Source organism: Arachis stenosperma, chromosome 3, assembly GCF_014773155.1.
Source record: "Arachis stenosperma cultivar V10309 chromosome 3, arast.V10309.gnm1.PFL2, whole genome shotgun sequence".
In the NCBI taxonomy this organism is placed as follows: Eukaryota; Viridiplantae; Streptophyta; class Magnoliopsida; order Fabales; family Fabaceae; genus Arachis; species Arachis stenosperma.
Genome location: NC_080379.1, coordinates 39,131,797 through 39,153,565, shown reverse-complemented (window position 1 = coordinate 39,153,565; position 21,769 = coordinate 39,131,797). Strand labels below are relative to the sequence as shown.

The 21,769-nt window shown below is 32.3% G+C and overlaps 2 protein-coding genes across 9 annotated transcripts; one reads left to right on the top strand and one right to left on the bottom strand.

Moving 5' to 3' along the window:
* The first annotated feature begins 11,935 nt into the window (after positions 1-11,935).
* On the top strand, positions 11,936-17,491 carry LOC130968396 (uncharacterized). 7 transcript variants are annotated; one of them, XM_057893645.1, is made up of 6 exons: positions 11,936-12,339; positions 12,920-12,976; positions 13,787-13,834; positions 13,955-14,061; positions 16,370-16,404; positions 17,159-17,491. In XM_057893645.1, exons 3-6 carry the CDS (start codon positions 13,832-13,834, stop codon positions 17,224-17,226), a joined length of 213 nt encoding a protein of 70 aa, XP_057749628.1. In that variant the 5' UTR covers positions 11,936-12,339; positions 12,920-12,976; positions 13,787-13,831; the 3' UTR covers positions 17,227-17,491. The 7 variants fall into 7 exon arrangements, with proteins under 7 accessions (XP_057749628.1, XP_057749624.1, XP_057749626.1 ...); XM_057893641.1 differs by lacking the exon at positions 17,159-17,491 and adding an exon at positions 16,519-17,152; XM_057893643.1 differs by lacking the exon at positions 12,920-12,976.
* Positions 17,492-18,019: 528 nt separating this feature from the next.
* Positions 18,020-20,619, bottom strand: LOC130968395 (uncharacterized). Of its 2 annotated transcripts, none has more exons than XM_057893637.1 (6): positions 20,377-20,619; positions 19,809-19,961; positions 19,439-19,532; positions 19,267-19,349; positions 18,668-18,821; positions 18,020-18,432 (listed from the first exon to the last, which is right to left on the bottom strand). In XM_057893637.1, the coding sequence occupies exons 1-6, from the start codon at positions 20,527-20,529 to the stop codon at positions 18,197-18,199; spliced, it is 873 nt and encodes a 290-aa protein (XP_057749620.1). In that variant the 5' UTR covers positions 20,530-20,619; the 3' UTR covers positions 18,020-18,196. The 2 variants fall into 2 exon arrangements, with proteins under 2 accessions (XP_057749620.1, XP_057749621.1); XM_057893638.1 differs by having other exon boundaries at positions 19,809-19,977; positions 20,377-20,601.
* Between the last annotated feature and the right edge of the window lie 1,150 nt (positions 20,620-21,769).

The following is a 21,769-nucleotide window of genomic DNA, read 5'->3' as shown; positions in this document are numbered from 1 at the left end:
TCAGAGTGATCAATGGTCATATCTCTATATGTACCATCTATATATATAATTTAATAAATGAGATCTATTAATCTTCATCCAATGAAGATCATTATATATATATATATATATATATATATATATATATATATATATATATTGATCTTTTTCGGATTATTAATGTCCTTTTTAATAATCCTATGACCAAGAACAATTTAGATTAAATTATAAAAAATTTATCTCTCAATATTTTGATCACTATCACAATGATAAATCTATAAATTTAATCAAGGATGTTATTATATTAACATTTTAATATAATAACAATAACAAGTTATTTGACACGTGATTGATTGGATTGTGGTCATAATACTTATTCCCAACAATCTCCCACTTGCATGAGAGCCAATTATGATAGATTGGATCTTAGGCATACTATTATTACAATAATCTCCCACTTGCACTAGAGCCAATCAATCATGTGTATAATTTTTCAATGCACATTTGTGTTTATTAAAACTCTTTTGACCTTAAACACCTTTGTTCTTGAGCATGTTTGCTTGACCTTTTGTAAAATACACTTAGTGCATAATAAATATCATGTTTTCTCAAAACATGAAATCTCCCACTACAATAGTGTATAATTTTATTTTAAAGACAATCCTTATTTAACATGATTAAAGAAATCTAAGTAACCATTAGATCTATCTTTATAGAGTTGTATCATTATACAAATAGACTACTTTTTCGAAAAATTAGTTTGACAATCAAACCTTTTATACATTTAGGAGAAAATATATCCTATATTGAGTAGTATACAATTCTAATAAAAATAATTGTACTCCCACTCTTTCTGCAAGATGGAATTCCTCTTCTAAAAAAGAGTTTAACCTCTTATCACAGACATTTTGTCATAAAAAGAATGATAAAAATAATCTCATTATTTTTGGTAAGGTAAGCAATAAATCTCATTTATCGGACCTAATATCAATTCTATTGTTATGCAATCTCTTAACATAAATAAGACATCTCCAAACGCTAATGTTCTTGAATTTCAACTTATACTTTTTCCATATCTCATATGGGTAAAAAAATTGATTTAGTGAGAAATTTGTTAATTTAGCAACATTTCTAAAATGTAGTTCAAATATTTAACAAACAATGATATTCAACTAAATCAAATTTCATGGTTTTTAAACATAATAGGGTACATAGAGTACTAATATTTATACATTAAGAGAATCTCATTCTCTATTCAATAGAATATCAATTAGATCATTAAAGATTTTACTTTAAGCTCTTATAATAAAAATACTCAATATCTTTATTATTGGTCAAACCAATCCTTAAGAGCAATTTTGATTGGCATCCTCAATACTCATTGAATTTTTCTAAAAAAGATCATAAACATTAATCATATTAAGGCCAATTATAAATTGTCTGTAACAAAATAAATCTCCAAAAAATACTTGCAAAAACAATTCTTGTTAAAGCCATTTGCCTAGTGGCATTCTAACTTTTAAAGATTTTTAATTCAAAATATATTGTCCAATACTCCCACTAGTTTAAACAGAATTTTTTATAGTCATACTATCTTACTTTGGGCACCATATATCTTCTCAAGATGTTCAATAATAAATAGTGGATATATGCTTTTGAAATTAGAATTTATGGTTATCAAAACAACCCATGTAAAATAATATTACAAATACTTCACAAGTTCTAACAGTTCATAACTAATTTTATTGGAAGATATTATTTTAATAGGATTATCATCTCAATGATAACCCTTTGAAAATACAATTCTCAAATTGTATTTAATATATTACTTTCAAGTACGCCACACAAAAGGTGGACATATTTAAAAATTTAAAATATGAAAGTAAATTAAAAAATCTATATTTCTGTTAAAATTATTTAGAATCATGAATGAGTATCTTGGTTGTCAAGTTGTTACTCATACCTATTCCAAATAAATACGATTAAATTGTATCCCATACAATTATAATCCCAAATAATTATTTGGTTGTCAGACAATTATTTAACTGAATCATATTTTCTACCCCTAAGTAGTCTAGGTTCAAGCATAAAATTAATTCTCCGTCCTTATACATCATCATATGCATAAATAAATTCTATCTTTGAGTACAAGTGTCCTAGTTGTCAGGTTACTCCTTGTAAACAAGAGATAAATTTATTTGTTTGGCAATCTCCTAACTTTTAGGATTTATCTCAATTGTTAGATAATTTTTCATCAATACTCAGATTAAATTTTATACTCCCAAGTTATCTAGGCAAAATATAAAAATTAAATCCCTAATACATCAAATGTATATACTGATTATTATCTTGAAATAAAACTCCTGATTGTCAGGCCGCTCTTTATAATCAAGAACATTAGAAAAACTTATTTCTAAAATTATAGTGTTGAAAACACATCAATCAAATCAAAATTTGATTTTTCATGTACTAACGTTTAATCTTAAAAAATTATCAAATCAAATTTCATCTTTATATATACACTTATATATATAAGAAACAAACAAAAATATTTTGCATCTTATTCTTTTTATTGTGATCAAAATCACAATAAAATTTAATAAATAAATAAAATTAAACAAAAGATTTATATTAAAACAATGATAATTTAATCACAATTAAATAATCAAAATTAAAATAAATTAACTATTAATTTATTAGAAAACCATCTCAATGGAAATAATTACATCACATGCTTGAAAAAATTTGAATTAATCCTATTAATTCACAAGTTTTAAGAAAAAGGAATAAAGATTTAAACACAAAAAAGCTAAAGTTCTGATACCACTAAAGGATTACCATGTGGTCATAACATGCAGCGGAAGAAAAGAAAATAATTCTAAAGATCTATTTTGCACTTAAACTTTATTCCAATAATAAATATATAATAGATCAGATCTAAATACCTGAGTACGCTAATAAAAATCTTTTTCTCCTTCGATGGTACGAAGGCGCTATGCGTATCCACACTGAGACCAGTCTTTGCTCTCAACTCTTTGACCAATGGATATCTGATCTAAATTGAGAACCTCTTTGCAACTTTTTGCACACCATAAAATTCTTCTCCAAGAATTAGACTTACATACAATTATGTGTGTAGAGGTAAGGAAATAAAAACCCTTGTTATTCTCTCTGTTTTCTGTACTCTTGACGTACATATATATAATATGGGATTTGTTATTAAATTTAAATTTAAATCTCAGTTCAAATTTAAATCATATCTTGAAATTCTAAATCTGAATCCTTCAAATTTATGAATCATATCATAACTCAATTTGAAAACAGAATCAGTTAGGATCTCATTCAAATTTAGAAATAGAATAACTAATTATTTTCAAATCTCATTTAATATTCTCAATTATCATACTATTATTATATTCTTGGTGCTAACAAAAAATATAATAATGTTCCATTTGAACAATGCAGATAACTGGGAAAAATATAAGGCGGCTAAGAAAGAGATAAAAATGGCTGTAAGTGAAGCAAGAACAAGAGCATATGAGGGTCTCTAGCAGTCTTTGGACACAAAAGAAGGAGAAAAATGTATATATAGAATCGCAAAGAGCCGAAAATGAAGAACGAGATATTTGGATCAGGTTAAGTACATAAAGGATAAGGATGGAGAGGTGTTGGCTCAAGAGGAGAAGATTAATGAAAGGTGAAAAAGCTACTTCTACAAGTTATTTAATGAGGGACAGAAAACTCTTCCGAACCTTGGTCGATTATGCACAAGGGAAGAAGATCAAAACTTTGACTACTATCGAAGGATTCGAGACTTCGAGGTAAAAGAGGCTCTAAAGCAGATGAAAAATGGCAGGGCAGTAGGACCTGATAATATCCCGATTGAGGTTTGGAAGGGTCTTGGAGAAAAAGGCATCAACTGGTTAACCAAGCTTTTTAATGAGATTTTAAGGTCAAAGAAGATGCCTGATGAGTGGAGAAAGAGCACCTTGGTACCTATCTACAAGAATAAGGGGGATATACAAAGTTGCTGAAACTATAGAGGGATTAAGCTTATGAGTCATACTATGAAGTTATGGGAAAGGGTGATAGAACAGAAGTTGAGAAAAGAGACACAAGTAACAGAGAACCAATTTGGATTTATGCCAGGAAGATCTACCACTGAAGCGATATACCTATTAAGAAGGATGATGGAGAGGTATCGTAGTAATAAAAGGGATCTACATATAGTGTTTATTGATTTGGAAAAAGCGTATGATAGGGTACCAAGGGAGGTCTTATGGAAGGTTTTAGAAAAGAGGAGAGTAAGGATCGCATATATTCGGATAATTAAAGACATGTATGATGGGGCCACAACTAGTGTGAAGACTCAAGGTGGTGTGACAAAGAAATTCCCTATTGGTATAGGATTACACCAGGGATCATCCTTAAGTCCATACCTTTTCACATTAGTCTTGGAAGTACTCACAGAGCACATCCAAGAGCCTGTGCCATGGTGCATGCTTTTTGCCGATGATATCGTCCTTATGGGAGAGTCAAGGAAAGACCCAAATAAGAAGTTAGAGTTATGGAGAGAAGCTTTAGAAGTGTATGGTCTGCGCATAAGCCGTAGCAAGACAGAATATATGGAATGTAAGTTCAGTCTGAGAAGGAAAAACCCCAATATAGAGGTGAAGATTGGAGAAAACATCCTACGAAAAGTTAAAAGTTTTAAGTATCTTGGGTGCATCATACAGGATAATGGAGAGATTGAACAGGATGTAAATCATAGGATCCAAGCAGGTTGGTCAAAATGGCGGAGTGCATCTGGTTTTATATGCGACAAAAAAGTGCCTTTAAAACTTAAAGGTAAATTTTATCGCACCGCTATAAGACCGGCTATGATGTATGGTACGGAGTGTTGGGCAGCTAAAGGAGAGCACGAACATAAGCTGAGTGTGGTAGAGATGAAGATGTTGAGATGGATGAGTGGTCATACGCGATTGGATAAAATAAGGAATAAAGATATAAGGGAGAGAGTTGGAATAGCACCCATTGTGGAAAAGATGGTTGAATCGCGTCTCAGGTGGTTTGCACATGTGAGAAGAAGACCGATAGAACATCCAGTCAGGAGGGTGGATGAGATGGAAGATGGACAAAGGGCGAAAGGAAGAGGAAGACCTAAGAAGACCATCCAGGAGGTGGTCAAACGAGATCTATATGTAAACGGTCTCTCTGTAGACATGATACATGACAAAGCACAATAGCGTCGTTTGATTCATGTAGCCGACCCCACTTAGTGCGACAAGGCTTTGTTGTTGTTGTCGTTGAATTAATATAATTATTTATTTGATCAAATCAAAATAATAATTAAATAATTCTACAACAAAGATTAGAATACTCGTTAGTGTGTGACCCATAGGTTCAATACTAAGCAGGTAGTAAATTAGTCATTCTAAATTTACTAATCAAGGTTGGCATCTAACAACACTCCTCAACGACCCGATAGTATGAATAATATATTTTTACTAAGAACCTCAGAAGAATAAAGTATAATTCTTTCCATCTTTCCAGCTCTTGGTTAACCCTTAGAGTATGGTTTAATTGTCAAATTCTAACTTGTTACCATTATTATAATAAACTGTGAATGACCTCAGAAACTCATTTCTTAATTCATTCAATCCCCTTGGCCAAGGTTTTATTCATTTCAGTCATTATAATCATAGAGCTCAAACTCTTTACCGAGAGTTGACGGATTCCTTATTGACTAATCATTAATTCTACAAGTATTTAAATCATACCCAATATCCATTCAACTAGCACCCTAGGGTATTAGGTGTCCGGAGTCAAAGTATGATAAATACATTGTTAATTACTATGATAGTCGCAGGTCAAAAGAAACTCTATTACTATATTCATGAGAATATCCTATTGACAAATATGCGGTAATTATAACCATTAGGAATTCTCAGAGTGATCAATGGTCATATCTCTATATGTACATCTATATATATAATTTAATAAATGAGATCTATTAATCTTCATCCAATGAAGATCATTATATATATATTGATCTTTTTCGGATTATTAATGTCCTTTTTAATAATCCTATGACCAAGAATAATTTAGATTAAATTATAAAAGATTTATCTCTCAATATTTTGATCACTATCACAATGATAAATCTATAAATTTAATCAAGGACGTTATTGTATTAACATTTTAATATAATAACAATAACAAATTATTTAACACGTGATTGATTGGATTGTGGTCATACTACTTATTCCCAACAAAGTTAACAGGGGACAATTTGACTTATATCAATAATTATTGGAGATCTACAAAACTACTAAAATTTGTTAAGGACTAATAGGTTTGATTTGAAATTCTTTAAGAATCAATTTGGATAAATATTGAATAAAAACATATAAATGCATCATTTTATGTTATGGTTTTGTTTCTTTGCCACTCCTGCCAAAGAGAGACCAGTCTTCCTCGCAGAGGATCATGCCTCGCCTCCTCGTTGTTGTATGATCGTCCTTTTCTCACCAGTTGCGATTCGCCAGCCTTACCTCCTTCCCCAGCCGCACCTCCTTACTCAGCCCCTAGCCTCACCTATCCCCGCCTCCTCTGTGGCCAAAACCTCCAGGCTCCTCCTCCTCGGCTCCACGCCTCTACCACTCCGTCCAAACTCCATACCACCCAGCCTCTATCGGCACCATCTCTGTTGAAGCCTCATCTGCTATTTTCTGCTGTCTCGGTGAGTTTCTGTTATTTTAACTTTTTAATTTTTAATTTTGGAGATTCATGTAAATCACTGCTTATCTGCTCTTGTTTTTCGTAAATGTGAATATTTGCATAAAAACAATTTCTTTATAACAATCATAAATCACTTTTATTTTTTGTATTTCACTCATCACTCCATTCTTTGTTTAGTCACTATTTGATCCAAATTTTTGAATCATTACTTGTTCTTCATTTAATTTAATGGAAGCTTTCTGCCAACAATCATCACTACTTTCTAAAAACAAGAGTTAGTAGATCAGTGTAACAACATAGATTTTCAATAACAAATTTCTCAAGCTTCATATGTTAGGAATTCGCAAAATTCGAGTTACACGGATAGATTTCGTTTGACGAGCCGATTTCAAATATGAAGAAAAATAAATAATAATATTTTATTATAATAATTTTTTAAGATAATAATATTTTTAGTATATTAATATTTTATTATAGTGATATTTTATGATAATAATATAATAATCGGACCTAAAAATTTACTGGCACGGATTAATGCTGGCACTCTTGTTACTAATATTATTTATACTAGTAGCTCATATATTTACTCTAGGAGTATAGTTATTAGTGATATGATATATCTAGCTTTAGTACTTATCTCCTTAATATATTTTATTAATTTAGTTAGGGTGACTAATCACCCTTGAAATTTGGGACTTGTTCTTCATTTAATTTAATGGAAGCTTTTTGCCAACAATCATCACTACTTTCTAAAAACAAGAGTTAGTAGATAAGTGTAACAACATAGATTTTCAATAACAAATTTTTCAAGCTTCATATGTTAGGAATTCGCAAAATTCGAGTTACATGGATAGACTTCGTTTGACGAGCCGATTTCAAATATGAAGAAAAATAAATAATAATATTTTATTATAATAATTTTTTAAGATAATAATATTTTTAGTATATTAATATTTTATTATAGTGATATTTTATGATAATAATATAATAATCGGACCTAAAAATTTACTGGCACGGATTAATGCTGGCACTCTTGTTACTAGTATCATTTATATTAGTAGCTCATATATTTACTCTAGAAGTATAGTTATTAGTGATATGATATATCTAGCTTTAGTACTTATCTCCTTAATATATTTTATTAATTTAGTTAGGGTGACTAATCACCCTTGAAATTTGGGCCGTGCTTATTCGAGCCACCTCCTGCTTGTTTTTCCAATCCTCACATATAACCTTGAGAGCACCTCCTGTTTTCTTTTTCTTCTTCGTACGTGACTTGGAGAAAGGATAATGAGAGAGAAAAGTTAAAAACTTCATAGTTGGCGAGCTTATGAGGTTCGACCCTTTTGATTCTAAAATTCCAACAAAGATTCTAAACCGATTAAAGTGTACGTCTCTTCCTCTTCTTTATAACTGTACTATAGATTTGTCAAGGTAAGGAACTTCTTCTTCAACTTGTGATGAAGATTCAGTATATATATATATATATATATATATATATATATATATATATATATATATATATATATCATGAAAATACTCATTCCAAAAAGTTAAGTTAGTAGGAGAAAGTAACATTAATGGTTATATCTCTAATACACTCTCTCAAGAAAAGAACCTCTTTTGGGCTTGCTTGATTTTTACATAGGCATTATTTTTTCTTTTATTTGCCTTATGCTATATTTTTATTTTTTAGGATTCACCAAGAATCGAACTCTAGACCTTTCGAACATAAAATTTTAAAACCATATCATAAAAATATTTGAAAAAGAGAGATTTAATGGGCATTATGGTGTCATTACATACATCATTGGACAAACATTATCATCCATTCCCTATATATTATTGATATCATTGATACCAGGAGAACTTGTTTATTACCTAACTAATCTTTACCATAGTTGTCAACGCTTGAGTGTACTTCACTTGTGTCCTATTTGTTTCTATGATGTTAGTTGAGAGCCTTATGATGATTGTTGTCAGTATGGTTCAAAATTTCTTGGCTGGAATAATCACTGGCTGTGAAATTCTAGGAATAATGATGTTAAATGGTGGACTCTATAGGTCGCCAAGAGATCTTCCTAAACCAATTTGAAAATACCTTTTATACTACATTTCAATTCACAAGTATGCATACCAAGGATTGTTCAAGAATGAGTTTAAAGGTCTAAAATTTACCAACAAAAATAATAGTAATCAAGTTGGGGAGCAAATGAAGAACATTAGTGGTGAAAGAAATGCTGAAAGACTTATGGGAAGTGGAAATGTGTCACTCAAAGTGGGTTGACCTTTTCATATTATTGGGATGAGTGATTTCATGACACAATATATATATATATATATATATATATATATATATATATATATATATATATATATATATATATATATATATTTTATAAGTCGTTTTTGATCGAAAAACTAGGAAGGACGCCAGTTAGAAATTGTCGAGAGAAAATTAGTTTTTGCAAGCTAAAACGAAGAGGTAAGGTTTGGTAAATTTATTACGAATTAATTGTGTTCTTGATGCTTGATAGATGGTTGGCTGTTGTTACTTGAAAATTGAGTGTTTACGCAGTGTTTTAACGTATTTTGGTGGCTGGATTATGGGACATTGGATGTCCCTGCCTTTAAAATTCTAGGCGTTGGACGCCCTACCTTTTTGTTCCTTAGGCACTGGGTGCCCTATTTGTTGCTTCTCTAGGCGCTAGGTGCCCTGCCTTGTGAATTCCTGGGTGCTGAGCGCCCCACTATTGGTTTCTTTGGGCGCTGGTCACCAAACCATACACACGCTCGAAGGCGCTAAGGGCCAACCATGCAACCCTCTGGGTGCTGGACGTGGGCGCTAAGCGCCATGCATTTTGACTTGCGGCGTTAGTAACCACGATTGGCACTAAGTACCAAAGCACAATATGACGGAGTTTCGTAAACAACCAAGGAAAATATAATTTGATGGAAATTCAAAGATGAAAATGTAATTAATCCAAATGTTAAAGGATTAAAATCTAGTAAATTAAAGTTTAGGAATTAGAATATAAATAACTAAAGTCTTAGGGTTAAAAATTAATATTTAAAGTTAAAAAGACGTAAGAAAGAATGAAATAAGAGATGAAAACATAAAAGACAAGTAACGTAAAAAATTTTAAAAATATAATGGTAATTATAGTAAAAGACATAAAAAAGATAACTTAAAGGTCTAGATTCTAGGAATTTTTTCATAAAACATCTATGGTAGGTACAAGGAGAGGATTATAATTAATCATGGCATTAAAAGAAGACCAAGAATGTTGTAAAAGTTATTAATAAGAAATAAAAGAAACATGAGATTAATAAAAGTGGGCTTGGCCCTAAAAGATTGAGAAAAGCGAAATATGTAAGCTAAAGATTGTTTATAGAAACTAAAGTGGCCGGAGAATGTTTGTTTGTTTGGGCTGTTGGGCCGGATATAAAAGACGGGAAAGTGGATTGATTTGCTTTCTAGACATATTCAGCCAGAGTGTTGTTCATGTAAGGTAAGGTCGCTTATAGAGATATGATGTGCATACTCAGCCAGAGTGTTGTTCCTATAAGGCAAGGTCGCTTATAGAGGTATTGATATAATGTGCGTGATTTTGTTTAGCTTTGGAAATGCCATATCTGGCCAGGTGTGCCAAGTTATGTCGGGAGTGGGTAAGAACCGACGTATGAGCTCACGACCTGTACTAGAACTAGACATACATCATACTTGTTTACGCATCCTTTTCTGTTATGCATACTTTATAAATGTATCTGTGCTTTTTGTATTGTTTTTTATGTAGTGCTTCCTGTATTCTTAATTTGCTTATTATTTTTCATATTCTCTGTTTATATGGTGCTTGTCTAGTAAACAACGAAATTTAATGAACTCAACTAAGAACCTCGACGTTACTAAGAACTCCCAAGTTCTTACCCCCGATTCTCCTTTTCGGATGAAGCGCCGACGGCCCAATGATGACATATGATCGTGCGAAGGAGTAGTGGACGATATTTTGCCTTGTGATGACGTTCAGGGCAGTTCAGCTTGGCTCGAGTTTTAAAGACTTAGAGTATCCTTCCCTCGCTTTTGTAGTCTAGAAGGATTAGGCGAGTATAAAGTCTAGGCTATCCCAGGTGTCGGTTTCGGAATTTCCTGGATAGGTCAAGGCCTGGGAGGTCATATGTATATATATATGTATATAGTTATTGCTTAGCTACTTTTAGGGGTGGATGACTGAGTATTGTTAACTACTTTGAGATGTACATATGTGTGGTTGTCTATATCCGCTTGATCAGTTATTATTTGTGATTTTAATTATATATGTCTCTCTGTTTATTGAACCAAATGTTTTCAAAAATATTTACCCTACAACATAACTATGTTTTAACAACGAATCAGACTTAATAGTAAATACTAGTTAAAGATAAGGAAAGTAAGTTGGTAACACTTAGCTTCTAGTGTGATCATGACATGATAAAAGTTGAGTCGTTACAATTAGAATTATCAAACTTTCCAACCAAGTATTGCCCGTGTCAACTTAGGGCTTGTTTGAGTGTGTTATTACATAAAGATTTTTTTTCAAGTAATTTTTTTAAATATCTTTTAAAAAAATAAAATAATTTTATATTTAGATGTTTTATCTAAAAATATGTTTTTATTTAGTAATGATGTTTGACTATAATAATATAAAAATATATTTTTTTATTTATTTATTATGTTAAACATATGTATTTTTTAAAACAAAAAATCATTTTGAACAAAATATAAATGATAACTTTTAAAAAATTATTTTTTAATTTTTTTAATATTTTTATTTTTATTATTAAAATTTTATTAAACACAATAATTTTTTTTATTTTTTAATAATTTAATAGAACCAAACAAACACTTGTAAAGTACCAATGGCCAATTTAAAAAAAAATTATTTTAACATCTGAGAAAATCAACTTGATGAAAATGTCTTCTTGATGCAATATTTATTCTTGCACTTTTGTTATTTGTCAATTTATGTTTGGACCATTGTTCTAAAAATTGAACCGGACAGTCGGTTTGAACAGGTTAATCAGACACCAATCATCTGTTCGATTCGGTTGATGTGAGTAAAAAATTAGTTTAGAAATTGGTTAAACCGGCGGTTAACCGGTGAACCGCGAAAATCGTTTGGTTTTTTCCGGTATATATATATATATATTAAAAAATCAAACGTTCAGAACCCCTCATCCACCCCTGCCCCTTTCTCTCTCTATCTCTCTTTCGCTGGGCAAACCCTAACGACGGTAGGAACCCCAGCCCCATCCCATCGTCGAGCTCTTCTCTTCCGGTAGACGGTGTTGTCGCCGCCGGTAGAGACAGAATTGGGTGCCGTCGTCGCTCGTGGAAGGTCTGCTCGCTTCTCGATCCTCTTCTCCTCGTCGAGTGCTTGCTCGGATACGCCGCCGCGAAGGGCGTCTCCCTCTTCGTCTCTGCTCGATTTGTTGGTGCCCATCTTTCTCTTCGAGTTCTCTCTCTATCAGAGGCTTCGAGCTCTCTCTGTCTCTCTCTCTCTCTCTCTCACTGCGACGTCTCTCTCTGATCGGCTGTGGAGTATTCGCCGCGCCGTCACCTTCCTTCCTCCCTCGCTGCTGGTAAGCACTACTGCCTCAATTTATTTTTGGTTATTTTCTTAATTTTATTTATTCTGATTTTTGAGTTGTTAGCCGTTGATTTTTCTGATTCTGCGCTGTTGGTGAACATTGTTAATGCTAGAATTTTTTCTGATTCTGAGTTGTTTAGGTTAATTCTGAGTTGTTTATGCTGGTTTTTCTGATTTTGAGTTGTTAATTTTGGTTGCTGACTTTGTCTGATTCTGAAGTGTTGACGGTGGTATGGTAAAATTGTTTTTCATCATTTCTCATCTTTCGGTAGCACAAATTACATTTCTTTTTTTGTACATTTTTTGTTCAAATTTATACACTTCTTTGAACTTTGAATTATGCTGGAAAGAGTGTTTCAAATTTTTTTGCATTGAAATTCCAAGCAAGTCCCTTCATTCTGGGTTTGTCAAAGTTTCTGGTTTCAATGTTGGTGAAATTCTCAATGTAAGTGGATAATAATAATAATAACTCTTGGTTTATATCATTTATGATTATGAATATTTAGTTTATTTGTTATTATTCTTTGTTTTTGTACTGATTTTCCCAATTGATGTGGTTTGAAAATTTGTAGGAGAATGAGAAGGAGAGCATCACAAGCAATACTATTCAACAATATGATATTGCTATTGTAGAACATTATAATTCTTATTGTTATTCTATTGTTATTTTTTTGTTTTTATAATTTGTATGAAATTAGAATAATTGTTTGTGGTTGAACATTATTTTTCTGGTCATTTAAGTGCATTTTGATTTTTATGAGTAATAAAGATTGAAGTTGTTTGTGAATTTTTAATTATAAATTATGGATAATTTATTGTGAAATTATAAAATTTTAAATTTTATTAATTTAAAAATTATTGATTTTAAATATTTAAAATTATATATTAAATTTTTAATAATTTTATTTTATATTTAATTACACCGATTGAATCCCGGTTGAACCTTTGTACCATGAATCAGTCATTCCACTGGTTTAGTAACCGGTTCGGTTCTCGCAACTTTGGTTTGGACGTTGTTCATAGTTTTGTGAATTTTAAAATTTAATTTTGCATACTAGATTTTAAAGGTTTCCAAACATAACTACATAAGAATTCCTCTGAGAAATGAATCCTATTCAGTTCTATTCAATATTCCATAAAAGAGAAACAAAGAAAGAAAACAAAAGTGGAGATTAAGTAAATTAATGAAGAATAGAGGTGTATTTCTCTTGCAGGGATCAACCACTGTCTTGTAACGTAGGATTATTATTATTTGCTTCAATTTTCGTAACCCACCAATTTTCTTATTTGCTTGCTCGTATTCTCTCTTTTTCTCCTCCCTTTCAAGCTCTATGCCACCTCATCAATAATAAAACCATTCAATAGATCAGATCTTTTCTTGAGTCGATTTACTCAATTGTTACTTGTACGATTTACATCTTGCTATGTTTTTGTTACAGTTGGCGTAAGAAAAGGTGAAGAATAGTGAATTCTAACGTGTGAAGATGGTAAGGGATCTTCAATTTTGATTCTTGAATGAGTTTTTCTTCCGTTATTTTAATTTTAATTTTATCTACTGAGTGCAAATGCTTTGGTTTTTCGCATCCATTTTACACATTTGTTTTCAGTCCGCGCTATTCAATTTCCATTCGTTCCTTACTGTGATACTACTTGGAATATGTGCCTGCACTTACTTCAAGATGCAGTTTCCAGCAGTCCTTGAACAAAGAACTGGGTATGTATTTGTATCTATATACACACGTTTTACCTTTCATTGTTGCTTGTTGTTGATCCAGGATTTAGTAAAATGTGATAGTGATGGGTAATAGATAATAGACATATAATAGATTGCACTACTGTAGTGTTTATGGAGATGTTGAACTGTTGATTATCCATCATAGCTTCATCTAAGTGCATATGCTTTCGTTATGAATGTTGCTTTTTGGTGTGTTGTTGTGAGGATATAGTATTTACTTTAGGGTTAGGATATTAATCTATGTTTCTTGGAGCAATTCAATTTGCCCACATGTTAGATGTAGATGACTAGCTTTTACTTAGTAAAATGGCATATGTGATACTCTCTTGATTTTCAGATGGAGGAGAATGGAGAAATAGAGAAGCTTTAGTTCAGCCATGAAATTTTCTATCCCATTTTTAGCCTTCAACCAAAAACACCCATTTTCTAAACCTTTATCAGTTTTACCTTGTTTGGGAGCCTATCTAAACATCTAAACATGGAAAACAATTGGGGATAATATAGTTCCTTGTCCTCAATGTGCTCCCTAGTCTTCCTAATGTTATTTTTATTGAACATTTTAGAGTTCTCTTAATCAACATAGTTATTAATCTTGAATACTAAAACAGAGCAGCTGAACCCTAATATGCTGCAATAGGATACAGGAGAGTGAGATTGTTATCACATTGAAGAGTAAGGCACAAGATGCAAACATTTATAAATAACACACAATCATCATCAATCTGATGCAAATTTAACAAGTCGCTACAACAGAAGTCCTGTAGCATAAGTGAGTAAACAAATTACAGAACCAAAACATAGTTATGTTTAGGTCTCTAGGACTTAAAAGTAACTTGTGTTTTAAAAATCTAAACATGCTCATTGGGTTGGAATAATTGTCTTCAATATACTACACGTAACTTTTCCATGTTAATTTCACCACTAATAGACTTGTTGATCTCTTCCTTCACTTACATTTCTACATCATTGGCTTATTCCTCCTTTACATATTATATAGGTTCTTGTCCCTATGATCTAGAAGGACTTGAACTAGTTTTCTTCTTCACTTTTGCTTGTTGCCTCACGTTTTTTATAGGTGAACCAGTCCCAACCCCATCAAACCAAAGTCAAAGTATCATTGTGAAAAATCAACACATCTCTAGCACATTCTCCATCTCCATGGGATTGGATCCTCTCATGTTAAATTTTAGAATGATCTTATTTGCTTTTTCATCATTATTTCTTTCAGAAAAAAACACTCAATTTGGTCCTTAAGGAATTCTAAATCGGACGCGTTGGTCCCCAATATTTATCCACTATAAGTCCTCAAGAATTACTCCCGCCAGACAAATTTGTCCTTTCGTCATTTTGAAGGGGGACTAGGGGATCTATTTGTCCAACACACATTGAAAATTTGATTGAAAGTGACCGAGGGACTAATCTGTCCGACGAGAGTAACTCTCAAGGATTTTTGGTGAATAAAAATTTGTTGGGGACCAAAGTGTTTGATCCGAAAATTTGATGACCAATTTGGTTATTTACTCTTTCTTTTATGTCATTCTTGTCTGGGTCCCATTTTTAAAATCAATGGTGAGAAATCTCACATGATAATGACTTGTGAACATCTAACGTTTGGACGATCTGTTCCCTTATCTTGACTCATTTATCCTATCAAACAATCCTTGCTGTGTTAAACGTTATTTTGATATACTTAACTAAATCCGAGTCTTATAAATTTGGCCTCTAAATCTTTTTAGAGGGCGATTTTGAAAAAGCCTTTGAAGAAACAGAGGCAAAATCGGGAAGGGTAAAAAAAAAAAAAAGAAACTATCAATCCATAGGAAACAAGGGTCTTGGATTTTTAATCTGCATAGTGCAGTAGTGGCTACTATATGGTGTGACTCTTGGTTGTGATTGAAACATGTGATGATACACCTTTAGCATCACAACATCCCCATGGATGGTGCGTGCATGACGGCACCATTATTTTCTGTTACTGAATAGAGTCCCTAATTTTGGCGATATTAAACATTGAATCAAGGGGAAGCAATTCACTTTTTATGCTTCCATTGTTTGCGGTTACCCTTACTCTTTCTACAAATGTTTGATAATATTCACATGTGAATTTACATGTTCGCCTCAGTCAATCACAATTCTTTTAGAATCCTTCACCTAGTTATATTATGTTTTTATTCTTTTGAATCATTGGATATATCTTTTGGATTTTGCAAATGTGTTTGCTTTCTTCATAGCATATGTTTAGAACTTGCTGAACAAGTGACATTAATGACAAGTTCTTTTGCAACAGATTTCGTGGGTTCTTTTGGAAGGCGGCAAGAATAGGTAACAGTCTCCTATTTGATTTACTACTGTGTGAAGTTTCATTTTAATTTTTCATATGCCCTTTCAAATATCTAGTTGTTTTCTTTGTTTATGCTATGGAAATAACTGGAGCAGAAAGAAGGGTAGGGAAGAAGCCATATCTGCATTTGGTTTACCATGGATTTTTATCATTTTACTTTTCCCTTTGGTTCTGTAAATTTTTTTTCTTTTTTTCTTTTGCTTTGCTCCATGTGCTTGATGCTCTAAAGATTTCTCCATTTGTCAATTTATCATGTACTGCAATATTTTAAACAAGAAGGATATGGACTCTTAGTGAGTGTTTATGACTTACCTTTCTTGGTTGAAAATCTAGGGATATAATAATTCATTATGATTTTATGATGGATGCCAATAGAGAAGGTTTGGATTTTAGTTGTAATCTCATTTTAATTCTGTGCCAATATTCATCTTTTACAACCTCAACCACTTCTATAGATATTTATGTATCTTTTCTATGAATCCTAGTTATTTTGGAGCATTCCTCCTTCAAAATGCATTTTAATGTCCTGTGATCTTCACAAGGCTAAATTATGGTAGAATCCTTGAGTCCTAGCTTTACCATTGTGGGGATGTATTGAGGAATATATTTTTATGTTAGATATTTATTTTGCCCAGAAAACTCTAAAATGAAATGCTACAAAGTAAGTGAGCATAAAAATATATTTGATTGGATGATAATCAGTGATTTTATCTTCTTGAGTTGTTGCTAAAACAGGGGAACGATTAAGCTCGTGGGTATCCGTAGGTTGCTTTATGATGGGTGTTTCAATAATCTTCTTCTGAGCTACATTATACCTCTAATCAGTGGTAGGTTTTCTCTTTTAAACATACAAATATCGGTGGTCACGAAATTGATATTCTTGCTTAATGTGTAATTTTATTCCCCATCAAAGTTTTTAAGAGTTCCCTAAACCATATAGTGACTTGTAAGGCTGTGTTGTTTTCTGTATAATAATGTTCATAATTCGACTGCTGTAATCTTTTTTGTAACGTTGACATGTTAATTGTTTAATGTTTAACCTGTTAAAGAAATTGAATCTTAATCTGATGGATGCTGACTTCGTGATCATTGATATTTTACCATTATCTTTGTATTTCTCTATATATAGCTTCTCAAGAACACTCATGTGTTGTAGACTTTTGCTTTCTGTTTTAGTGAAATTATAGATTTGTAGTCTTTTGCTAAAATTACATGTTTTGATTTTTTCCTTCTCCCAGGCCTTCACTCCCTCCTTTCATATAAATATTATTGATCATGTTAGCATTTATGAAAATGTGTGTGTGTGGATTATGGGGTTGATGTTGAGGAGAGAAGCAGACACAATAGCATAATTTAGTTTATTAATACTTTAATAGAATGTAGCATAAATATTATGAATCGGTTCTTTATTAAGTTGAATAGGAGAGAAAGCTATAAAGCTGTTTCAGAATATTAAAGTAACATTCTTAATAACCGGACATGTTAAGGTTTTATCCTCTCATTCAATTAAGAAATTAACCGAAGCAAATGTTACTCCAAAAGGAAGTTTTTTTTAATAAATAATGATAACGGAATTAGCATTAAACAATGTTAATGTAGTGAAACAATGAACCAAGTGCATTATACTATTGTGAAACAAGAAGAGTGTTATTGATATTCACCAAAAGCATATGTTCAGGAATAATCAATGAATCAATGAATTCAACACTAGTCACTGATATCATTATTACATCTTATACTTAAATAAATCTTTAAAAAAAAAATTGATATGGGTTACCAAGGAATTTCTTGGCCATCCCAAGCAAAGAACTTGCCATTGTCATTACTCTTGACATTGTCAATGATGCTTAGCAGCTTTTGCACTGAGAACTCTTTGCTGAAGAGCTTCTCTTTCGGAACATTCTTCTGAAATGGCTTCGAGAGATCGGTGTCAACTGTGCCGGGATGCAGTAAAATGCAGACAATTGGATCCTTTTTTCTTGCAAATTCAACCGCAGCCGTCTTTGACACTGCCAACAGAAATATAAAGTTCATCAAGGTTGCCATTCAAACAGTTTTGGAAATTTCAAATTCAACTTTAAGGCCACTGAAAAACAAGAACTACAACTAGCAACTCATCTGCTACATCTGTGTAGAATCTTAACATACATGCATGATGAGACTAAGAGAGTTATCATATTGAAAATCCCATGACAATGATCATTTAAGAATTTAAAAATAAAAAATAAAAAGTATAAGTCTTACATTGATTGAGTGCAGTCTTTGAAGATCGATACGAGTGCCAACCACCAAGATGATTGTCCCCAATAGATCCAACCCTTGCACTCAAACTGGCCACCACTGCAGTACTTCTTTCAGTGCCGAAGCCACCTCCAACTTTTAGAAGAGGCCACATGTGCTGATTTTTTAAATTCAAAGAATAATAGCATATTTCAGAATATATGTTCATAAAACTGAATAATGGAAAGAAATAAATAGAATACAGGACTAGACAGAAATAATGATGGTTGTCATTGGATAAAATAGTTCAAATCCTTATTTCTTAAATGGCCTTGATGAATCTATTAAAGAAATCCTCCCATGATAAACAGAACACTATGGTGTTGCTTGATCCATGTCAATTTGGATTACATTGAACAAGAATGAGTTTTAAACTTTTAATCGTCTATTAAGGCCTTGGACAGAACTCTCCAACATAATAGCTAGCTTTTGTGGTGTGGTTCTCCAAAGGTCCTTATCAATCTTGAACTTCTGTTAATAGCAATGATCTTGAACAAAGATGCTCTCTCAAAGCCACTAGTAATGTAATTGCATGCAGATAAATGTAACTATGTCTTTGTTACCTTGATAACTAAGATAGGACCGACGGCGTTAATCTCATACGTAAGCATCAAGGCTGATTTTTCCAATTTGTTGAGTGATGTCTCTGTATTATAAAATCAGCTTTTGCCTGAGATTACAAAAGGAAGCTTCCATTTCAAGTCCAATACCAAAGAATGAAACAAAAACCATTACCTGGTTGTAATACTTGAGGTATGGAAAGAATGCCAGACGCATTAATGAGAAGGTTTAGATGGCCGTATGTCTCTCTAACTGACGATGCAGATGCCTGAAATCTTATGAATGAAACACAGCTTAGCAACTTATTCTGTTTTGGAATTAGTTAGATCTAGAAGTGAGCCACCATAGTGCCTAAAAGATTATATGAATTCGATAATTTCGTCAGCAAGTAGGCTTACAGGGGAACTGAAAATTCCATCACATACCAGATGCCAGCCTAATCCATTAAGGTTGGACTAAGTGGAAAGGTAAGTAGATTTAATGATTTTGCATTGATAATAGATTAGGATGGATATGTGGAATGTTCCATATGCATGCGTATGACCTGAATTGAAGTTTCAACAGTCAAATCCAAGGGCAAAAGTTTTAGACGATCAGCAAATTTATCTTTGAGCTGGGCAAGACCTGTTGAAGCATCAGGATTTCGGCAAGTAGCAACAACATGCCCTTTATCATTTTTCTCTAGCAGCTGTTTTACCTGTACAAGACAGAAACTGAAAGCAGTGTTACTATGCACCCAAGATTATTCACCTGAAAAAGCTGAGAATTGTGGAAGGACTTGTCTATTCCAAAGAAATAGGGCAATTCTCTCGTGCTGAAATTGCCAAATTGGTCCAAAAGCAAAGAACAAATCAAAGGGAGCAATTGATGGAAAACAACACTGATGAGTTATAATTTTTTATACAAAACAATTTCTAAACCCAGAACTCTTATACATATGGTAAAAGTAAAACAACTCCAATTCTCACAAGTAATACTAAAACTATGATTTAAATAGCAACACAATATTATAAGAACAGAATTATCAATAACATAAAGGGAGCAAAATAGTAAGATAATAAAAAGGTAAAATTTTGAGAATATGGGGAATGTAGAAAGAGTAAAGAACTCACAAATTCAAGGCCAATTCCTCTGGAAGCTCCCTGAACCATGGAAACCCCAGCATCAAATTTGAGAGAAGAAGAAGAAAAGGGCCTTCGGGTGAGTGATAAGACTCGCGTGGCGCGTGACGATGCCATGAAAGAGTTCTGGGTTGACAACTGCATCAAATCAAAGCTTGAACTGAAAAATGTTGAAGAAGCGTGGCTTGTTAATAACCATGAAAATTGTTGTTCACTTTGTCATGGAACATGGCAACGTCGTTAGAATCAGTAATGCATGTGCTGTTGTAATGGGTCTCTAATACTTTAGAATATTAAATAAATTAAGTTTTAGTAAAATAGAAAAATAAATTAATCTCTTATTTTTACAATCTAATTTATCATTATAATTTAGTATCAAATAATTTGATAATATCCAAATTAATTTGAGATACCGTCTGTTTTTTTCTTTTTCTACTTTAACTAAATGCTTAAAATATGTATTTTTGGCTTTTGGACACATTTATAAAGATTGGATCAAACTTTTTCATTTATTTTCTGATCTTTTTATTTGACCTGATGTGTGAGTATCTTCTCTATTTCTTTTTAATAAATTTGTATTTAATTTGTCGAGTTTAATCAATAATTAAATATCTTTTAGCCACTATGGATGCTACTTTAAGTTTTGTGCATTTTCGTTTATTTCAGGTAGCATTCGAATGGATTTGACGGAGTTTTGTAGCAGAAAAGGAAGAAAGCGAATGATGCTGTCAACCCCGACCTCCTTGCAATCAAATAGGAATAACTTGAGTTATAGAGGTCCAATTGACGTGATTTCAGCGACATTGGAAAGCTAACTTCTAGAGCTTTCCAACGATGTATAATAGTGCACACTTTTTCTCCAGTATTCTCGGCCTCCTCCACGTTGAACTTGAGCTTTCTCAAGTTCAGCGTGGAGTCTAACACACCAAAGGAGTCCAACGCATATCACCCCACGCTGAACTTGGGTTAATCCGAGTTCAGCGTGGATCCTAATACCCCAAGTGGTCCCCAAGCACTCATACAAAGCTGCGCATGAAGCTAAATTAATTTTGATTGAATTTGTATTTTATTTTAAAATAGGAAAATATATTATTTTGGTTTTAGGAAAAATATTTTACATTAATTAGGATTAGATATAAAAGGAAAAAGAATCAACCCTTCGGGCTACTCTCTTCTCTTCTACCTCATTTCGCAATTTACAGTTTTACGAATCCTAGTTTTCTCTTTGAACCATGAGCAACTAAACCTCCACTGTTAAGGTTAGGAGCTCTGTCTATTGTATGGATTGATACTATTATTTTTCTATTTTAATTCATGTACTGATTTATAATTCAAGAATTATTTTCGTTCTTTATCTTATGAATTTGGGTGGAACGAAAGTATG